Source organism: Bombina bombina, chromosome 3 (genome assembly GCF_027579735.1).
Source record: "Bombina bombina isolate aBomBom1 chromosome 3, aBomBom1.pri, whole genome shotgun sequence".
Taxonomy (NCBI): Eukaryota; Metazoa; Chordata; class Amphibia; order Anura; family Bombinatoridae; genus Bombina; species Bombina bombina.
Window position 1 is genome coordinate 1,077,403,062 of NC_069501.1, and position 22,223 is coordinate 1,077,425,284.

The 22,223-nt window shown below is 39.3% G+C and overlaps 1 protein-coding gene across 2 annotated transcripts in view; it reads left to right on the plus strand.

The window, feature by feature from the left end:
- Positions 1–22,223, plus strand: part of PHF11 (PHD finger protein 11) — a 589,089-nt gene that overhangs the window by 464,704 nt on the left and 102,162 nt on the right. For both annotated transcript variants that reach the window (XM_053708365.1, XM_053708366.1), the window contains one exon: positions 8,073–8,122. In XM_053708365.1, coding sequence (XP_053564340.1) covers positions 8,073–8,122 — 50 coding nt within the window. The remainder of the gene's footprint in view (positions 1–8,072; positions 8,123–22,223) is intronic.

Genomic DNA, 22,223 nt, shown 5'->3' on the forward strand with positions numbered 1-22,223 from the left:
AGTTGGGGGAAACAGTGAGCAGACTTTGGCTGCTTGAGGTATGACACATTTCTAACAAGACTTGGTAATGCTGGAAGCTGTCATTTTCCCTATGGGATCCGGTAAGCCATTTTCTTAATTTTCAATATAAGAATACAAGGGCTTCACAAGGGCTTTAAAGACTGGTAGACATTTTTCTGGGCCAAAACGATTACTATATAAGCATGTTTAATGGTTTATAACTTAGGAGAGTTATTTTAATCTTGGCAAATTGTTAAAAAAACGGACAGGCACTGTATTGGACACCTTTTTCACTGGGGGCCTTTTCTAGTCATAGGCAGAGCCTCATTTTCGCGCCACTAATGCGCAGTTGTTTTTGAGAAGCAAGGCATGCAGATGCATGTGTGAGGAGCTCATATCCACTGAAAAAGCTTTTTGAAGGCGTCATTTGGTATCGTATTCCCCTCTGGGCTTGGTTGGGTCTCAGCAAAGCAGATACCAGGGACTGTATAGGGGTTAAATGTAAAAACGGCTCCGGTTCCGTTATTTTAAGAGTTAAAGCTTTCAAATTTGGTGTGCAATACTTTTAAGGCTTTATGACACTGTGGTGAAATTTTGGTGAATTTTGAACATTTCCTTCATACTTTTGCGTATATTCAGTAAAAAAGTGTGTTCAGTTTAAAATTTAAAGAGACAGTAACGGTTTTATTTTAAAACGTTTTTTGTGCTTTTGTTACCAAGTTTAGGCCTATTAACATGTCTGAACTACCAGATAGACGATGTTCTGTATGTTCGGAAGCCAAGGTTCCAATCCATTTAAATATATGTGATAAATGTGACAAACAAAGTAGGGACAATGATACCACTGATAATAATGTTGCCCAAAACGATTCCTTAAGTGAGGGGAGTAAGCATGGTACTGCATCATCCCCTTCTATGTCTACACCAGTCTTGCCCACTCAGGAGGCCCCTAGTACATCTAGTGCGCCAATCCTCCTTACTATGCAACAATTAACGGCTGTAATGGATAATTCTATTAAAAACATTTTAGCCAAAATGCCCACTTATCAGCGAAAGCGCAACTGCTCTGTTTTAGATACTGAAGAGCATAAGGACGCTGATGATAATGGTTCTGACATGCCCTTACACCAGTCTGAAGGGGCTAGGGAGGTTTTGTCTGAGGGAGAAATTTCAGATTCAGGAAAAATTTCTCAACAAGCTGAACCTGATGTTATTACATTTAAATTTAAATTGGAACATCTCCGCGCTCTGCTTAAGGAGGTGTTATCTACTCTGGATGATTGTGACAATTTGGTCATTCCAGAGAAATTATGTAAAATGGACAGGTTCCTAGAGGTCCCGGTGCCCCCCGAAGCTTTTCCTATACCCAAGCGGGTGGCGGACATTGTAAATAAAGAATGGGAAAGGCCCGGCATACCCTTTGTCCCTCCCCCTATATTTAAGAAATTATTTCCTATGGTCGACCCCAGGAAGGACTTATGGCAGACAGTCCCCAAGGTCGAGGGGGCGGTTTCTACTCTAAACAAACGCACCACTATCCCTATAGAAGATAGTTGTGCTTTTAAAGATCCTATGGACAAAAAATTAGAGGGTTTGCTTAAAAAGATGTTTGTTCAGCAGGGTTACCTTCTACAACCAATTTCATGCATTGTTCCTGTCACTACAGCAGCGTGTTTCTGGTTCGAGGAACTAGAAAAGTCGCTCAATCAAGCATCCTCTTATGAGGAGGTTATGGGCAGAGTTCAAGCACTTAAGTTGGCTAACTCTTTTACCTTAGACGCCACTTTGCAATTAGCTAGATTAGCGGCGAAAAATTCAGGGTTTGCTATTGTGACGCGCAGAGCGCTTTGGCTAAAGTCTTGGTCAGCGGATGCGTCCTCCAAGAACAAATTGCTTAACATACCTTTCAAGGGGAAAACGCTGTTTGGCCCTGACTTGAAAGAGATTATTTCAGATATCACTGGGGGTAAGGGCCACGCCCTTCCTCAGGATAGGTCTTTTAAGGCTAAAAATAAACCAAATTTTCGTCCCTTTCGCAGAAACGGACCAGCCTCAAGTTCTACATCCTCTAAGCAAGAGGGTAATACTTCTCAAACCAAGCCAGCCTGGAGGCCAATGCAAGGCTGGAACAAAGGTAAGCAGGCCAAGAAACCTGCCACTGCTACCAAGACAGCATGAGATGTTGGCCCCCGATCCGGGACCGGATCTGGTGGGGGGCAGACTTTCTCTCTTCGCTCAGGCTTGGGCAAGAGATGTTCTGGATCCTTGGGCGCTAGAAATAGTCTCCCAAGGTTATCTTCTGGAATTCAAGGAGCTACCCCCAAGGGGAAGGTTCCACAGGTCTCAATTGTCTTCAGACCACAGTAGTACCTTACTTGGACGACATACTGATTCAAGCGTCGTCTCTACCACAAGCAAAGGCTCATACGGACATTGTCCTGGCCTTTCTCAGATCTCACGGGTGGAAAGTGAACGTAGAAAAAAGTTCTCTATCTCCGTCAACAAGAGTTCCCTTCTTGGGAACAATAATAGACTCCTTAGAAATGAGGATTTTTCTGACAGAGGCCAGAAAATCAAAACTTCTAAGCTCTTGTCAAGTACTTCATTCTGTTCTTCTTCCTTCCATAGCGCAGTGCATGGAAGTAATAGGTTTGATGGTCGCGGCAATGGACATAGTTCCTTTTGCGCGAATTCATCTAAGACCATTACAACTGTGAATGCTCAGTCAGTGGAATGGGGATTATACAGACTTGTCTCCGAAGATACAAGTAGATCAGAGGACCAGAGATTCACTCCGTTGGTGGCTGACCCTGGACAACCTGTCACAAGGGATGAGCTTCCGCAGACCAGAGTGGGTCATTGTCACGACCGACGCCAGTCTGGTGGGCTGGGGCGCGGTCTGGGAACCCCTGAAAGCTCAGGGTCTTTGGTCTCGGGAAGAATCTCTTCTCCCGATAAATATTCTGGAACTGAGAGCGATATTCAATGCTCTCAAGGCTTGGCCTCAGCTAGCAAAGGCCAAATTCATACGGTTTCAATCAGACAACATGACGACTGTTGCGTATATCAACCATCAGGGGGGAACAAGGAGTTCCCTGGCGATGGAAGAAGTGACCAAAATAATTCAATGGGCGGAGACTCACTCCTGCCACTTGTCTGCAATCCACATCCCAGGAGTGGAAAATTGGGAAGCGGATTTTCTGAGTCGTCAGACATTTCATCCGGGGGAGTGGGAACTCCATCCGGAAATCTTTGCCCATATAATTCAATTGTGGGGCATTCCAGACATGGATCTGATGGCGTCTCGTCAGAACTTCAAGGTTCCTTGCTACGGGTCCAGATCCAGGGATCCCAAGGCGACTCTAGTGGATGCACTAGTAGCACCTTGGAGCTTCAACCTAGCTTATGTGTTCCCACCGTTTCCTCTCATTCCCAGGCTGGTAGCCAGGATCAAACAGGAGAGGGTATCGGTGATCTTGATAGCTCCTGCGTGGCCACGCAGGAGTTGGTATGCAGATCTGGTGAATATGTCATCGGCTCCACCATGGAAGCTACCTTTGAGACAGGACCTTCTTGTTCAAGGTCCGTTCGAACATCCGAATCTGGCCTCACTCCAACTGACTGCTTGGAGATTGAACGCTTGATTTTATCAAAGCGAGGGTTCTCAGATTCTGTCATTGATACTCTTGTTCAGGCTGGAAAGCCTGTAACTAGAAAAATCTACCATAAAATATGGAAAAAATATATCTGTTGGTGTGAATCTAAAGGATTCCCATGGAACAAGATAAAAATTCCTAAGATTCTATCCTTTCTTCAAGAAGGTTTGGAGAAAGGATTATCTGCAAGTTTTTTGAAGTGACAGATTTCTGCTTTATCTGTTTTACTTCACAAAAAGCTGGCGGCTGTGCCAGATGTTCAAGCTTTTGTTCAGGCTCTGGTTAGAATCAAGCCTGTTTACAAACCTTTGACTCCTCCTTGGAGTCTCAATTTAGTTCTTTCAGTTCTTCAGTGGGTTCCGTTTGAACCCCTACATTCCGTTGATATCAAGTTATTATCTTGGAAAGTTTTGTTTTTGGTTGCAATTTCTTCTGCTAGAAGAGTTTCAGAGTTATCTGCTCTGCAGTGTTCTCCTCCTTATCTGGTGTTCCATGCAGATAAGGTGGTTTTGCGTACTAAACCTGGTTTTCTTCCGAAAGTTGTTTCTAACAAAAATATTAACCAGGAGATAGTCGTGCCTTCTTTGTGTCCGAATCCAGTTTCAAAGAAGGAACGTTTGTTGCACAATTTGGATGTAGTTCGTGCTCTAAAATTCTATTTAGAGGCTACAAAGGATTTCAGACAAACATCTTCCTTGTTTGTTGTTTATTCTGGTAAAAGGAGAGGTCAAAAAGCAACTTCTACCTCTCTCTCTTTTTGGCTTAAAAGCATCATCAGCTTGGCTTATGAGACTGCCGGACGGCAGCCTTCTGAAAGAATCACAGCTCATTCCACTAGGGCCGTGGCTTCCACATGGGCTTTCAAGAACGAGGCTTCTGTTGATCAGATATGTAAGGCAGCGACTTGGTCTTCACTGCACACTTTTACCAAATTTTACAAATTTGATACTTTTGCTTCTTCTGAGGCTATTTTTGGGAGAAAGGTTTTGCAAGCCGTGGTGCCTTCCATCTAGGTGACCTGATTTGCTCCCTCCCATCATCCGTGTCCTAAAGCTTTGGTATTGGTTCCCACAAGTAAGGATGACGCCGTGGACCGGACACACCTATGTTGGAGAAAACAGAATTTATGTTTACCTGATAAATTACTTTCTCCAACGGTGTGTCCGGTCCACGGCCCGCCCTGGTTTTTTAATCAGGTCTGATGATTTCTTTTCTCTAACTACAGTCACCACGGTATCATATGGTTCCTCCTATGCAAATATTCCTCCTTTACGTCGGTCGAATGACTGGGGAAGGCGGAGCCTAGGAGGGATCATGTGACCAGCTTTGCTGGGCTCTTTGCCATTTCCTGTTGGGGAAGAGAATATCCCACAAGTAAGGATGACGCCGTGGACCGGACACACCGTTGGAGAAAGTAATTTATCAGGTAAACATAAATTCTGTTTTTCCTTTGATATTTGAATTTATAAACTTACAGTTACTTTGTAATACTTAATTGTTGTTTTGTAGGAGTTGATTAAGGTACTAGCGAGAGTTAATCTACTACGTTTAGTCTCATTGCTCTCCTAACCCTGGCCTTTGGACACTGTGTTTACTTCCAGTGACCCAGTAAGGGTTTGTGATGAGCTGGGCCTCTAAGCAATTAATTCCAGCCTGTTTTATTCAGAAACAACAGTACTCTACCTGATGCTGGAGAAGATACGTGCCCGGCCAGGAAAATGGTTTGCCGTTTGTTACAAACATACATGGTTTAGACCTTCAGATGTTATCCTGGAAGGTTCTTTTTCTCCTGGCCATTTCTTCAGCCTAGAAAGTTTTTGAACTGTTAGCCCTATTGCAATCCTCCTTTCCTGTTTTTCACCAGGATAAGTCTGTTCTTCAAACTATATCCACCCCCCCCCCCCCAAAGTAGTGTCTACAGATAATGTCCCGCTTTATATCCTGCTTCTAAGAATTCTAAGGAGTGAATTCTTTACAACCTGAGTGTTGTGAGAACATTACAATAATATGTTGAAGCAAAAATTTATTTTAGGGTTTATTCTTCCTTGTTCTTTATTTTCCTGGACCTTGTAAGTGTCAGAAACCTAGGGCAGTTACCGTCACTGAGTGGTTATTTATTTATTTATTTATTTATAAAATATTTTACCAGGAAGAATACATTGAGATTTCTCTCGTTTTCAAGTATGTCCTGGGTCCACAAAACATTGCATTGATACAGTAGGGTACAATAAAATTCAAAAACAATAATAATACACAATATATGCAAAGATTTAACATAGAACAGGTAGGAAATATATAATCAACTATGACAGGTGCATTCTGTTTTGAGATATGTAGAGAGGGATCTCTTAAAGGATATTAGGCTTGGGGAAGGTTTCAAAGTGTGCGGGAGGTCATTCCATAATTGTGGTGCTCTGTAGTTACATTTAGCCACCAAGTGCAGCAAGTGCAACCCAGGTACTGAACCAAAAATGGGCCGGCTTTTAAACATAAAGTTCTGCTTTTTAAATAAAGATACCAAGAGAAGGAAGAAAAATTGATAATAGGACTACATTAGAAAGTTGCTTTCAATTGCATGCTCTATCTGAATCATGAAAGAAAAAAATTGGGTTTACTATCCCTTTAAGGCCTTGATTCGTAAAGTGTACCTGGCTGCAGGAAAGACTTCCCCTGAGCGCATTGCTGATCATTCCACTGCTTTGGCCTTCAGGAATGAGGCTTCCATACATAAAATATGTAAGGTGGCTACTTTGTCTTCATTATAATTCCACCACTTTGATGTTCATACCTCTTCAGAGACTGCTTTTGGCAATGTCTGACCAGTAACATATCTGACTTAAAGGGACACTGAACCCAATTTTTTTATTTCATGATTCAGATAGATCATTCAATTTTCAATTTAAAGCAACTTTCTAATTTACTCATATTATAATATGTTCTTCATTCTCTTGGTATCTTTATTTGAAAAGCAAGAATGTAAGTTTAGATGCCGGCCCATTTTTGGTGAACAACCTGGGTTGTTCTTGCTGATTGGTGATTTAATTCACCCACCAATAAATAAGTGCTGTCCAGGGACTGAACCAAAAATTGGCTGGCTCCTTAGCTTAGATGCCTTCTTTTTCAAATAAAAATAGCAAGAGAATGAATAAAAATTGATAATAGGAGTAAAGAAAGTTGCTTAAAATTGCATGTTCTATCTGAATCACAAAAGAAAAAAAATTGGGTTCAGTGTCCCTTTAACTGTTATCCAACCCTATTTCATGGTGGTCTCTTGGACTTCACTGCTTGGGTATCGTTCACACATGCGATGTCTCATGTATTCTCATCATCTTATGAAAAAAAGAAAATGTATACATACTTAATAAATTATTTTATTTTGTGATCATGAGAGTCTGCAAGCCCAGCTATTTCTTTGCATAGTTTGTGGCAGTACTTGTTTTGTACCTTTTTGTCTTTCCTGCTTTTCTGTTTCCCTCCATCTTCTTGACTATATGTGTGACTGATGGATTATGGGAAAATGGAAGGGAATATAGGGTTTTTACCTCCTCCTAGTGGATTGTGGACTATAATCCCACGTGATGTCTTGTGGACTCTTACCATTATGAAAGAAATTAATTTATCAGGTAAGCATACATTTTGTTTTTCTTTGGAGGTTGTTTACTCTCAGTGGCTGGTACAAATACTGCATCATATCCATCATGATACTACTGGCAAAAATACTGCATCATGTTTCACTTTATATCCTTATATTTCATACATTTCATTGTGTTGAAATGTTAAGGACCATTAAAAAGATTTACATAATCAACAAATCATAATACAAGACAATGTAATAGCACTTACTCATTTTCCAACAACATTTTTTCTGACACGTACATTTCAAACTTTGCTTCCATTTCCTGTCCTACATATCATGTGACAGCCATCATCCAATCATAGACTCATATATGTACATCACCCTGTGATCTCTTGCACATGCTCAGAAGGAGCTGGTGCCTCAACGTGTGCATACAAAGAACAATTTGATAATGAAAGTAGATTGGAAAGTTGTTTGTTTTTTAATTGCATGCTCATGAAAGTTTCATTTTGACTTGTGTCCCTTTGTTAGGAATTTTGAAAAGAGATATATAAAGATATATTTTTAGGAGATTAGAATATAAACATTTTTTATTTGTACTTTGTGTGCATTTATTCATATATATGGTGCTCACAAATAAAATATTCCTTTACATGTGTGATATTTGCAGATATTCTAGAAGTGAAATATTTTTCAGTTTTTGTAGATACATTTGAGACAATTTATTTTGTTGTTGGCTACAGGAAATGTGATTATATATTTATTGTTCATTGTACATTTTTGTTTAAACTTACTTGATTTAAATAGCTTTGCTTATTAACTTTTATTGACTCTTACAGATCAAGCTATCCAAGATGTATCACCTACATCCAGCACCACCAGTAGCAGAGTAAGGCTCAGTATAATACATTCTGTGCTGAAGCTTCAATGTCAATAACTTTTTATTTACATTAATGAAACAGTCAAATAAATAAAACCTTGGTCCCTTTATATTAAAGGGAGATTAAAGTAATGTTTTAATTATGCACCATAAATTATGTTCTGCACTGTAAAGGATCTTCATGCAAAATAAGCTTTTTAAAATAATTTAAAACTGTAATTTTGTTGGTAAAATGTGTATTAGTTTCTAGTCCCAGAACACACCCCCTGAAAAAAGCTTTTTAAATATTGTTAGCTCTTTTGTTGTAGCCAGTTTAAGACAGATATAAATAAACTCCTACTCATATCTACCAATTAATCTGCAGCATATAGAAATGGCAGGATTCTGCTACCACGGAATGCACGCTAGCCTCCTAGGGGATTTTCAGTGATAAATTACAGGAAAAGCAGGCACAATAACTAACGAAAGTTTAAATTATGCAGATTTGAACATTTTGGGCTAGATTACAAGTGGTACACTATCGTTAGCGCAGGCATGATATTGCAATATCGCACTGTGTTAACTTGTGCGCATATTACAAGTTGAAAGTAAACACCTTGGCTCAAGCACAAACAAAATTAACATGCGTCAGGTTAGCGAGACTGAAAACCTTGCGGAAACGCAACATTAATACAGTAAAATAAAGTGATATACTAATATACTGTATACACTCTCTGATAAAAACTATTAATTAAAAAAAAATTCTAAGGGTTCATAGATATATGGTATATGGCCATGTATTTCACTATAATATATAAATATATATATATATATATATATATGTGTGTGTGTATGTGTCTAAATATGTGTATGGGTGTATATATGTCTATACATGTGTATTTATGTGTTTATATGCATACATATGTACATATGAACACATATAAACGCATATATACACACATGTATAATCATATAAACAAATATATATACACTTTGGAGCCCTTTCCACTCAAATACCTTTAAACATGAAAAAATATTTTATTCAATATTAATTTTTTATGTGTTTTACTGTGTAAATATTTTATATTCCATAGTATTACATGTTCTTTGTATTTGTAAATATATATTCCTATATATACTGATTTCTACATCTGCATAAAATTATGTGGTGAACACAGTAGAGTCACCAACAGGTATTCAGGTTTTAAAGTGGTTATTAATAAAAGGATAAAGAAAACACCAAAGGACCTGCAAAAGCTTATTTTGTTAAAATGTTTTAATTTTGTTTTAAATAATTTTTAAAAATTTGCATTTTTTTAATTTTATATATATATTTAAACCATTGCTTCCTATACGGTGCTGATGTTGATTTAGATATATTGCTCTGCAGGCCTCTCACAAGGATAAACATTGCTGAGGAATCTATTGGCACTCTACAAGAAATTATAATAAAAATATAATTACATTTTAAAAAAGGGCAACAATGAACAACCTACTCTGAAAATGAAAGAAAACTATTAAAAACAATATATACAGTGGATATAAAAAGTCTACACACCCCTGTTAAAATGTCAGGTTTCTGTGATGTAAAAAAATGAGACAAAGATAAATCATTTCAGAACTTTTTCCACCTTTAATGTGACCTATAAACTATGCAGCTCAATTGAAAAACAAACTGAAATCTTTTAGGTAAAGGGAAATAAAAATAAAAAACTAAAATAATATGGTTGCATAAGTGTGAACACCCTTAAACTAATACTTTATTGAAGTACCTTTTGATATTATTACAGCACTCAGTCTTTTTGGGTATGATGTTTTCAGCATGGCACATCTTGACTTGGCAAGATTTGCCCTCTCTTCTTTGCAAAAACTCTCTAAATCTGTCAGAATGCGAGGGCATCTCCTGTGCACAGCCCTCTTCAGATCACCCCACAGATTTTGAGTTGGATTCAGGTCTGGGCTCTGGCTGGGCCATCCCAAAACCTTAATCTTCTTCTGGTGAAGCCATTCCTTTGTTGATTTGGATGTATGCTTTGGGTCATTGTCATGCTGAAAGAAAAAGTTCCTCTTCATGTTCAGCTTTCTAGCAGAAGCCTGAAGATTTTGTGCCAGTATTGTCTGGTATTTGGAACTGTACATTATTCCCTCTACCTTGACTAAGGCCCCAGTTCCAGCTGAAGAAAAACAGCCCCAAAGCATGATGCTGACACCACCATGCCTCACTGTGGGTAAGGTGTTCTTTTGGTGATGTGCAGTGTTGTTTTTGCGCCAAACATATCTTTTGGAATTTTGGCCAAAAAGGTCAACTTTGGTTTCATCAGACCAGAACACCTTTTGCAACATTCTTTTGGGAAGCATCAGATTTGTTTTTGCAAAATTTAGCCGGGCTTGGATGTTTTTTTTGTAAGAAAAGGCTTCCGTCTTGCCGTCTACCCCAAAGCCCAGACATATGAAGAATACGGGCTATTGTTGTCACATGTACCACACAGCCAGTACTTGCCAGATATTCCTGCAGCTCGTTTAATGTTGCTGTAGGCCTCTTGGCAGCCTCCCAGACCAGTTTTCTTCTCGTGTTTTCATCAATTTTGGACATCCAGTTCTTGGTAATGTCACTGTTGCACCATATTTTCTTCACTTGATGATGACTGTCTTCACTGTGTTCCATGGTATATCTAATACCTTGGAAATTCTTTTGTACCCTTCTCCTGACTGATACCTTTTAACAATGAGATCCCTCTGATGCTTTAGAAGCTCTCTGCGGACCATGGCTTTTGCTGTAGGATGCGACTAACAAAATGTCAGGAAAGACCTACTAGAACAGCTGAATTTTATTTTGGGTTAATCAGAGGCACTTTAAATGATGACAGGTGTGTACTGACTCCTATTTAACATGATTTTGAATGTGATTGCTTAATTCTGAACACAGCTACATCCCCAGTTATAAAAGGGTGTTCACACTTATGCAACCATATTATTTTAGTTTTTTATTTTTATTTCCCTTTCCCTAAAAGATATCAGTTTGTTTTTCAATTGAGTTGTACAGTTTATAGGTCACCTTAAAGGTGGAAAAAGTTCTGAAATGATTTATCTTTGTCTCATTTTTTTACAGAAACCTGACATTTTAACAGGGGTGTGTAGACTTTTTATATCCACTGTGTATATATATATATATATATATATATATATATATATATGTTTAAAGCAAGATGTGATACCAGCGCTCAATTGGATCCCTATTTGGGTAAATAACTCGCCATACGCTCGCCATATTCAGCAACAAGAGCTGCTGGTGCAACGCCGCCCCCTGCACACTCGCGGCCAATGGGCCGCCAGCAGGGGGTGTCAATCAACCCGATCGTACTCGATCGTGTTGATTTCCGGCGATGTCTGTCCCCCTGCTCAGAGCAGGCGGACAGGTTATGGAGCAGCGGTCTTTATGACCGCTGCTTCATAACTGCTGTTTCTGGCGAGCCTGCAGGATCGCCAGACACACGGGGCATCAAGCTCCATACGGAGCTTGCTAAATATGCCCCCAAGTCTTTAAATTGTTCTATTTTCAAGTCCTTAATGCAAACAGGGACAGTAATAGTGATGAGGTAAATGAGTAGATGTCTCCTTACCGGAAATTACCTCAATCATATGAGATAATGTATGATCACACACAAAATGTTGTCCGTTCCCCTCTTTAGTCTGTAGTTTATTCACATCAGGACTATGTTCTTGAGATTGGGAATTTCTGTCTTTCAATGCGATCTTGTGTATGGCACTTGTCTTTTTGAAACTTCCAGGATCTTTATATAGGTGCCTTGGCGTTTGAAGTCAACAACTCCTACTTAACCTCCAGTCTGACTGAACTCACCGGTGTTACTTACCATCAAAGTGTTCAAATATATTTATGTGTTAATGCTTATCATCAAGGATTGACGGTGTTACATGTGAGTGCATTTCTTATTGTTTTTCTTAATAATTATTGGTATAAACAGTATTACGCTATGTACTCTCTTTTTTCTTTCACCGTACTTTCCTGAGAAATTGGAGACCAGAGGATATACCGCAGAAGTACCATACTCCTGGGAGACACCAAGGCACCTGTATAAAGATCCTGGAAGTTTCAAAAAGACAAGTGCCATACACAAGATCGCATTGAAAGACAGAAATTCCCAATCTCAAGAACATAGTCCTGATGTGAATAAACTACAGACTAAAGAGGGGAACGGACAACATTTCGTGTGTGATCATACATTATCTCATATGATTGAGGTAATTTCCGGTAAGGAGACATCTACTTATTTACCTCATCACTATTACTGTCCCTGTTTGCATTAAGGACTTGAAAATAGAACAATTTAAAGACTTGATCATCTATTTATTTGTATCTTCATATTGTATTTAGTTGCGCTGAATTTCCTTTGATTAATTCTCTTGCTTTCAATATATATATATATATATATATATATATACATATATATATATATATATATATATATATATACACACAGTATATACACTGAAAAAGGTATGATTCATTTAGAGCTATTAATAAATAATGGAGATTTGAACTCAGATGCTAAACTTATACACGCACACATATTTAAACACAGATATAAATATAATTTTTTATTTAAGGGACAAATGATTTCATGTGACAGGCTGTAGCCCTCACCATAGGCAGAGCACACAACCGCTGCACTGCATACAGCCTAGGTATGTAGGGCATATTATAATGAACAAAGCAGTGCTTCAACAAGGCCTACCCATGATTGTAGCATATAGTGATAAAAGTAAAGATCTATTACTTTCCTTGAAGGAAATGTCTGACCAAAAAGAGGGCAGAGTAATGCATGTATACCTCAAGGGAATGCTGCATACACATGCATTATGTGCATGGAATTTTTACAAACCATTTTTTCTCTAATTGAGTTACAGTTCTAATAAAGCACCCTGGGTTTGATATATGGCTTCCAGTATATAGGGCATTCCTCCCATTGCTTAAAGGGACAGTCAACACCAGAATTTTTGTTGTTTAAAAAGATAGATAATCCCTATTTCTTTCCTAAGATATGGTGAGTCCACGGCTTCATCAATTACTGTTGGGAATATCACTCCTGGCCAGCAGGAGGAGGCAAAGAGCACCACAGCAAAGCTGTTGCATATCACTTCCCTTCCCACAATCCCCAGTCATTCTTTTTGCCTTCGGTGCAAGGAGGAGGTGAAGTTTTGGTGTCTAAAGAGATTGGATTTAATTCACTTCAATCAAGATTTTATGATTTTGAAAGCCAGAGTAGGTTTGCTCTGATCTTTAGCAGGGAAGCAGCCTCAGGTCTGACAGCGTTATTGCTACATTTAGCAATAGTCAGACAATGATACTCTTTTGTTCTTCAGACTGCATGGATGCAGCGTTGTAAGCGAACTAGATGTAATCTTATGTAACCCCTTAAAAGTGACAGTTCAGATTTAATTTTTTAATTGCCTAATCTGTTGTTGTGAGTCATGTCTGATACGGAGCAGGAGACTGTTCTTTTGAAGACATGCTCTTTGTATTCAGAGGTTCACATTGCCGTTCCTATGTGTTTGTGCCTATGTTAATCCTTAAAGGGACATTAAACCCAGTTTAAACAGTCCAATTTACTTCTAGTATCTAATTTGCTTCATTCTTAAGATATCCTTTGTTTAAAAATAGCAATGCACATGGGTGAGCCAATCACACAAGGCATTTATGTGCATCCACCAATGAGCAGCTTCTGAACCTATCTAGATGCTTTACAGCAAATTATATCAAGAGAATGAAGCAAATTAGATAATATAAGTAAATTAGAAAGTTGTTTAAAATTGCATGCTCTGGGGGCGTGTCCGGGCTAAGGCCTAAGATGGAAGCAGAACTGGGAGCTCTACACAGATTTATTACAATCCGCCTTGTAATCTACACTTTTTGCATCCATCCAGAGCGAAACTGACCAGTATGTAATAGATAAAGCTTTGCTGGTTTGGATTATATTAATATTGTAAGAAAAGGGGCTTCCCAGACTGGACTGCAGGGATCTCTTGGCGGCCTACAAGGACAGAGATTCCAGCACCCCCCCCCCCCCCCGGGAGACCGGGGTAAGCAGAGTAACCACTGTGCCTCTGCATTTATTTGTCGATAGAATCAGGCTGCAAACATGGAGAATGTATACACGTACATGCAGGCACTGTTCTATGAGTTTGAGAGGAACATGTTGGATCGATTTGACCGCTTACATTTCATTATGGAACACATGGGGGACAGGAAGAGCTCCTTTGAGCCTGCAACTATAACACCCATGGGATCTGCAACTCAGCGGCATGAAGCTGGCCTATGCTACAGTCCTCAACCCTCGGTGACTGAAGCGGTACCTTCAGTAATAGATCCCTGTGGCCAACTCTCGCATCTTTCTATAGTTCCTGCACGGGAGGGGGGGCCGACCCGCCTGTGCTAAGCATGGACTTTGTTTGTTTGCTTAGAGCTGCAGAGGGGAAAAACACGGAGCATCACTCTGAGAGCTTATTGGAGGCAAGGGACTACTCGCGCCACGAGAGGTACATATCCAGCTTAGCCGGGGGAGCCACCTTTTTTGGGCTCCTACGGCATACTTATCACTGCCTTGAGACTCCCATCGCAGCACTCACAGCTATGGCGGCTACTCAATTTAGCAGAGGGTACCGCTGGGCTGTTCTACTCTGGAATAGAACTGGAGTTGGTTGACATGACCTGGGACTTACCGGACTCTTGAGAACCGGTATCGGTTAGTGGAGAGGAACTGTTTTATCTGCTGCTGACCTCAAGAATAAGTACGTTACTGTGAACATTGATGACACGCAGTGTTTGATTTGAATTCCTTGCCTGGTCAGTTTATGGAATGTACGAACATTAGAGACGCATTTACATATGCATTTGTTTTCCTATACATGCTCCTTGTGTTTGGTAAATTTTAAAAATGTGTGCACAGACCGGGACAGGGATTTGATTTGAGTTCAGTAAGCTGCATGATCTAGATATTGCCTACTCAGAGCAGAGTAAGGGTGTATGGCAAGGATATATATTAGAGCTTTGCTTGCCTCTATGTATATTAGTTTTCCAGAATAGGTCTTACAATGATAAGTTAGCTTATACATGGCTCCACAACTAGTACCTGCTGTGTATACATAGGGTGCGACTGTATATAATTTTATGTTTAATTGGTACCTTATGTGTGTGCCATTAACTGAACTAACTATGTGTGCCTGTTATAATATATGTTAATGTAAGGGTTTGCTCCCCAAAGAATTCAGAAGAGTGGGTTATTAATGTACTGTGACTGGTCTATATGTCGTTGAAACCAGTGATGTTATATTATTTATGCACTTGCTAGCAGGTTTTAGCATTTTACTTACTTTTTTTCGCAATTGGAGGCTTTACACAAGCCTATAATAACCTTAAGGGTATATGGAGAAACTAGACTTAACACCCTCTCACTGTAGTCCTCACCACTTATCCCTTTGATGGGGTATGTGCCCTTTTTATATTTTAGAAGGAAGTTTTCTATAATATCTCTATATGTTTGTTGAAACCAGTGATGTTATATTTCTTATGCACTTGTTAGCAGGTTTTAGTATTATACTTATTTTTTTTTCTCGCAATTTGAGGCTTTACACAAGCCTATAATAACCCTAAGGGTATATGGAGAAACTAGACTTAACACCCTCTCACTGTAGTCCTCATCACTTATCCCTTTAATGGGGTATGTGCCCTTTTTATATTTTAGAGGGATGTTTTCTATAATATCTGAAGTTTAATGATTTTTTTTTTCTCGCAATTTTAAGCTTTACACAAGCCTATAGTAACCTTAAGGGTATATGGAGAAACTAAACTTAACACCCTCTTAATGTAGTCCTCACCACTTATCCCTGTAATGGGGTATGTGCCCTTTTTGTATTTTAGAGGGATGTTTTCTATAATATCTGAAGTTAATTGATGTGGACTCATAAGGACCTACATGTTCTTGTTCAAAACCTTCCTACCAGTGGCGTCACTACAGGGGGGCAAGGGGGGGCAATTGCCCCCCTAGGAAATGCCTTGCCCGTCCATGTGCCCCCCCGCCAGGCCCGGCCCTTGCATAAGACCGGCTAGGCACTCCAGCAGGGAGGCGCAAACTTGGAACTGTTATTTAAAAAAAAATATATATATATATTTATTGTTTTTTGGATGGACTTGAACTCCCACCACACGTGCCGGCTCTACTACGCAGCACTACCCAATACCCCATGCTGCTATATTCTCCTCCACCAGCCAGGTCACATAAGTTACACATAACGTTCCTACACAGTACAAGGAGGAACATGACCGAGAGGAAGAGGGAGGAGCTAGCCAGGTGCTATGCAGGCAGCAGGGCAGAAGATCTATAGAGCGGGAAGAAGGAGCGGCATCAGCAGGCCAGGCAGAAAGATGAAGATCTGGGCTGAGGTAAGTCTCCCAGACGACATTGGTCACTTTAATATATATGGTGCAGGTGTACAGTACACATAAATCCTGCAGTGAGTCAGAGTCATCAGGGGCAGAACATCTAGGGGTGCAGCGGCACCGGGTCTGAGGGGAGGGGGCCCTTTAAACAGCAGGCTGGCTGAGACATGATTTTCTGCTTTATATTTCTAGTTGTTTTTTTTTAAATCTAATTTTTCCACAGAATTTCTCCATCAGTGGAGGAATCAGGGCCGGCTGCAGCAGAAAAGGTCTGCTTACGTTCCTGAATTATGCTCTGTTTTTCTTCCACCGCAGTCCACACTAAGCCCAGAAAGAAAAAAAAGCAGAGCTGATTTATGGGACTTACACAGACTGGTAGATTCCCCAGAGGCTGGGAGTTGATGGGCTGACAGGTCATATTTTAGAAATGGCTGTACTGCATGTTCAGTCCTTTTCAATGCAGGACACTTCCTTGAGATTTCTGATCAAGAGTGAAACAGACAGAGCAACTTTAAAATGCCTGTACAGTGTCAATGTATACAGCAAATTTAAAGCTGCTCTTAATGCTTCAGCTTTGATCAGTGAAGCAGAAGACACAGATCGTCAGTCACCTCTCTGCAAATAGTCAGATTTACGAGGTCCTGCTGCTGCCTGCCAGAGGTGAGTCTGCTCCCTGGAATATAAGCAAAAACATGGTCCTAGTGCCCTTTTGTAAGCTTGTAGAAAGTTAGTGGAAAGTTAATTTTTCCATATATGCGTACAGGTGGCAGGTAGGATAATCTCTTTCAGCAAAATAAATGACAGGATATATTGCTGCACTGGTAGTAATCTAACACTCTCTCAGTGAACTTCCCTCACTTGAATTTAAAAATCCTCCATGTCTGTGATTTGGCTTTATCCAGACTGGTCAATTTGATCAAGTAATAGAAAAACAGGATTTAGTCTGCCAAATAATTTAATAGCGCCTACTTATGCATATACTATAAAAATGGTCATTTTAGCAGTTATAAAAAAGCATTTTTGCACACAGCCATATTTAAAAAAATTGCTTCTAATAGTATTTGAAATGCATAGCTTTACATGTCTGATAATACTTATGTCCCACTAGCCAGTGTGCTTTTTTTCCATACTGCTCTAATATTTCATTTAACAGACTTCTATTTTCTATCTATGTCCAATTGTCCATGCATATAAGGTTTTAAAGGAAGATACAAGACGCATTACTGTTTGTATTTTTATATATGTGTTTTATCTTCTTAGGAAAATATGGACTGTTGTAATTGTTTTTTTGTCATGTTTGTGTGTATGTAAGTATGTGCATGTGTGTGTGTGTAACTTTATGTGTATGTGTGTGTGTATATGTATGTGTGTCTGTATATGTATGTGTGTGTGTATATGGATGTTTATGTGTATGTGTGTATGGATGTGTGTATGTGTGTCTATGGATGTATGTGTATATATGTATGTATGTGTGTATGTATGTGTGTATGTGTATATGTGTATGTGTGTGTATATGTGTATGTGTGTATGTGTATATGTGTATGTGTGTGTATATGTGTATGTGTGTGTATATGTGTATGTGTGTGTGTACACTGTGTATGTATGTGTGTGTGTATATGTGTGTGTGTATATATATATATATGTGTGTATATATATATATATATGTGTGTGTGTGTATATGGATGTTTATGTCGATGGATGGATGTGTATGTGTGTATGGATGTGTGTATGTGTGTATGTGTGTATGGATGTGTGTATGTGTGTGTGTGTCTATGGATGGATGTGTATATGTATGTGTGTATGGATGCGTGTGTATGTATCTCTGTGTGTGTGAGTGTGTGAAAGTATCCCTGTGTGTGACAGTGTGTATCTGTGAATGTGTTTGTGTGAGAAAGAGAGTATACATGTGTGTGAGTTTATATCTCTGTGTACTTGTGTATGAGAGTATGTGTGTGTGAGAGAGAGTGTGTGTTTTTATGTGTTTACTTTGTGTGAGATAGAGCAAGTGTGTGTTTTTTGAGTGTGAGAGAGAATATATGGGTGTGTGTGAGAGACTAAGAGAGAGAGACAGTGTATCTGTGACTGTGTGTGTGAGAGAGAACGAAAGAGTATGTATGTGTGAGGGTATAACATTTTATTGGGGGGCACAACCCACGGGATTAGCACCATGTTATCTATATGGCTCACATGAACTAGCAGTCCCCTGTTGTGAAATGTTAATAAAAAAGCATGTGATAAGAGGCTGTCTGTAGTGGCTTAGAAACAGGCAGAAGTTTAGAGGTTTAAAGGTTATAAAGTGTATTAATATAGCAATATTGGTTGTGTAAAGCTGGGGAATGGGTAGTAAAGGTGTTATCTATCTGTTCATTGGTCTTCATTAGTGACATATTTAACATAGGGGATTATTTACAGAGCCCTGGTGTTTGCTGAAATTGCTTTAAACTATAAAGAAAAGCTTGAGAGTTTTCCTCTCTTTCTCAGGTCTGAAGCAATACCTGAGGAAGAAATGAAAACTCTAGAAAGCTTGTATTTTAAGGATTAGGTTAGTACAATAAAAAGGTATCATTGCATACCGCATTACTCTGGTATTTTGGAATCTTATTATATATATATATATTTTTTTATTTTTTTTCAGTGATATGATTTAGTGGTGAAAATGATTAGTGCCCCCCCTGTTTTGACTGTGGTATCTTATGTGCCCCCCCTATATTTTGTTCCTAGAGTCGCCACTGCTTCCTACTAAAACCAGGTCTCAGAATTCACATTTATTCAGTTATTTTTGACTTTTCCAAGCTAACATGTTTATACATAAAATGAGGTATCACACATGGCTCTGTGCATATTCTCCTGACGAGAATCTACTGTTGTTCAAGGTTTCTAAGACATGCCTATATATTATATGTATGAGTCTGGCTGTATGTTTATAGGCGTGTTGCCATGATTAATGTTTGATTTTGTTTTTGTATATTTTGAGTACCTCAATAAAAATTATTAAAAAAAAATTAAAAAAAAATTGCATGCTCTTTCTAACTCATGAAAGAAAAAAATTGGGTTTAATGTCCCTTTAAGTTACGATTTAATACATGTTATATATAAGTTATATCCACTGTTGTTTCGTGGTGAACTTCCAGTAGTACCAATACAGACTAAAAATATATGTGTATTGGCGCTGGTGGACTAAATTGTTTTAACTAATGTCTGTGCATTTCTGTAATACAGTTAAGTTGTTACATTCTGACCCTCATGTCTCCCAGGATGATGCTGTTTAGTCAATGCCACAGCTTTCTCCTTAAATGTCCCAAGCCTCTATGGTGCACATACAGTGCCCTGCTGTTGCTCTCAATTTCCTGGAGGAGTGTATTTGCCTACAGATTTTGTAACTCAGGTATACTCTGAGGTATCTGCGGCTTTATCTGTTTTTTCCTTACCTACAGGGAAATCGCAAGAGGACATTAACATTTTAAGATAGTAAGGTTTCTGCTCCACATTCTGCTACACAGGTCGCACTCTTTCCTAAGTCTGATGAAGAGGGCTCGCCGGTAGTTTCTGAGGGTGAAATCTCAGTTTTGGACAGTATAATTCCTTCATCTGATGCTGAAGTCATCTCCTCCATGTGCAATATTTTTGTCAGGCCTTGGTCAGAATCAGGCCTGTGTTTAAGTCTGTTGCTCCTCCTGGGAGCCTTAACCTTGTTTTTAAAGTTTTGCAGCAGGCTCCGTTTGAGCCTTTGCATTCCATAGATATTAGGTTGTTATCTTGGAAGGTTTTGTTTCTTATTGCTATCTCTTTTGCACGGAGAGCCTCGGAACTCTCAGCTTTGCAGTGTGATTCGCCTTATCTTATCTTTCATGCCGATGAGGTGGTTCTTCGTTCTAAGTTAGGTTCCTTCCTAAAGTGGTTACGGACAGAAATATTAATCAGGAAATTGTTGTTCCTTCTCTTTGTCTTAGCAAAACTTGGAGGTGGTGTATGCTTTAAAATGTTTATTTACAGGCGACTAAGGATTTTCGCCAGTCTTCTGCCCTGTCTGTTTGTTTCTCTGGGAAACGTAAAGGTCAGAAGGCTTCTGCTACTTCTTTCTCTCTGTTTGAGAAGTATGTTTGGTTTGCTTATGAGACTGCGGGTCAGCAGCCTCCTGAGAAAATGATGGCTCATTCCTCGAGAGCTGTCTCCTCTTTTTGGGTTTCAAAAATGAAGCTTTTGTGGAGCAGATTTGCAAGGCTGCAACTTGGTTCTCTTTGCATACTGAGGAGTGATATTCCTAACAGTAATTGATGAAACCGTGGACTCACCATATCCGGAAAGAAATTTATCAGGTAAGCATAAATTTTCTTATTACCTGTTCCCCAGTTTTGCATAACCAACACAGTTATAATAATACCTATTTTACCTCTGTAATTACCTTGTATCTAAGCCTCTGCAAACTGCCCCCTTATTTCAGTTCATTTGACAGACTTGCATTTTAGCCAATCAGTGCTCACTCAAATTCACGTGTGTGAGCTCAATGTTATCTATATGAAACACATGAACTAACGCCCTCTAGTGGTGAAAAACTGTCAAAATGCAATCAGATTAGAGGCGTATGAACCTCCTAGGTTTAGCTTTCAACTAAGAATACCTAGAGAACAAAGCAAAATTGGTGATAAAAGTAAATTGGAAAATTGTTTAAAATTACATGCCCTATTTGAATCATAAAAGTTTTTTTGGGACTTGACTGTCCCTTTAAATGCCCTTCTTCACATTGCACAATGTGCAGCTTAAGAGCCATCAAGAAACAGCCAAGACACATTGAGAAAGTAGACTGAGCTGTTCCACTTACAAGGCCTTTAGCTTACTGAAAACTGCCAACGGCCAGAAGATAAATACAGACCCGCATTGCTGCAATCTCAGACACTGCCCTTTTAGAATGAGAAAATGGGTTCAAGCAGGTCACACAAAACAAGGAGACTGTAACAGGTCAGCCTATATCTTTCTATTATTTCCATATCCCTCAGACACTGAAGCAAAACTCTTTGACAAAGTATTCAGGGGACTCAGACTGGACCTCATATTTCTTGAGATAGTTCTACTTCAGGATTGATCACCCTTTTGCGGACATCCACAAAAAAAAAGAAAAAGGTTTTCTAATTTATGGCTAGATTACGAGTGGCTCTTGGAAGTAGGGTGTGTATTACAGGTTAAAAGTAAATTGAATATAATGCGCAACTTCAGAGCTCTAGTTAACTATTACACTCGACCAAAAAGTTGCACAAAACATAAATTATATTTAAAAGTACAGTTACACTCATAATAACACTATCTAATAAAAAATGTCACCACCAATCAGCAAGCGCTACCCAGGTGCTGAACCAAAAATGGTCCAGCTCCTAAGTTTATACATTCCTGTTTTTCAAATAAAGATACCAAGAGAACAAAGTCAAAAATTGATAATAGGAGTAAATTAGAAAGTTGCTTAAAATTGCATGCTCTGGGGCCCATTTATCAAGCTCCGTACAGAGCTTGTGGGCCCGTGTTTCTGGCGAGTCTAAAGACCGCTGCTCCATAACCCTGTCCGCCTGCTCTGAGCAGGCAGACAGGAATCGCCGGAAATCAACCCAATCGAGTACGATTGGGTTGATTGACAGCTCCCTGCTGGCGGCCCATTGGCCTCGAGTCAGCAGGGAGCGGCGTTGCACC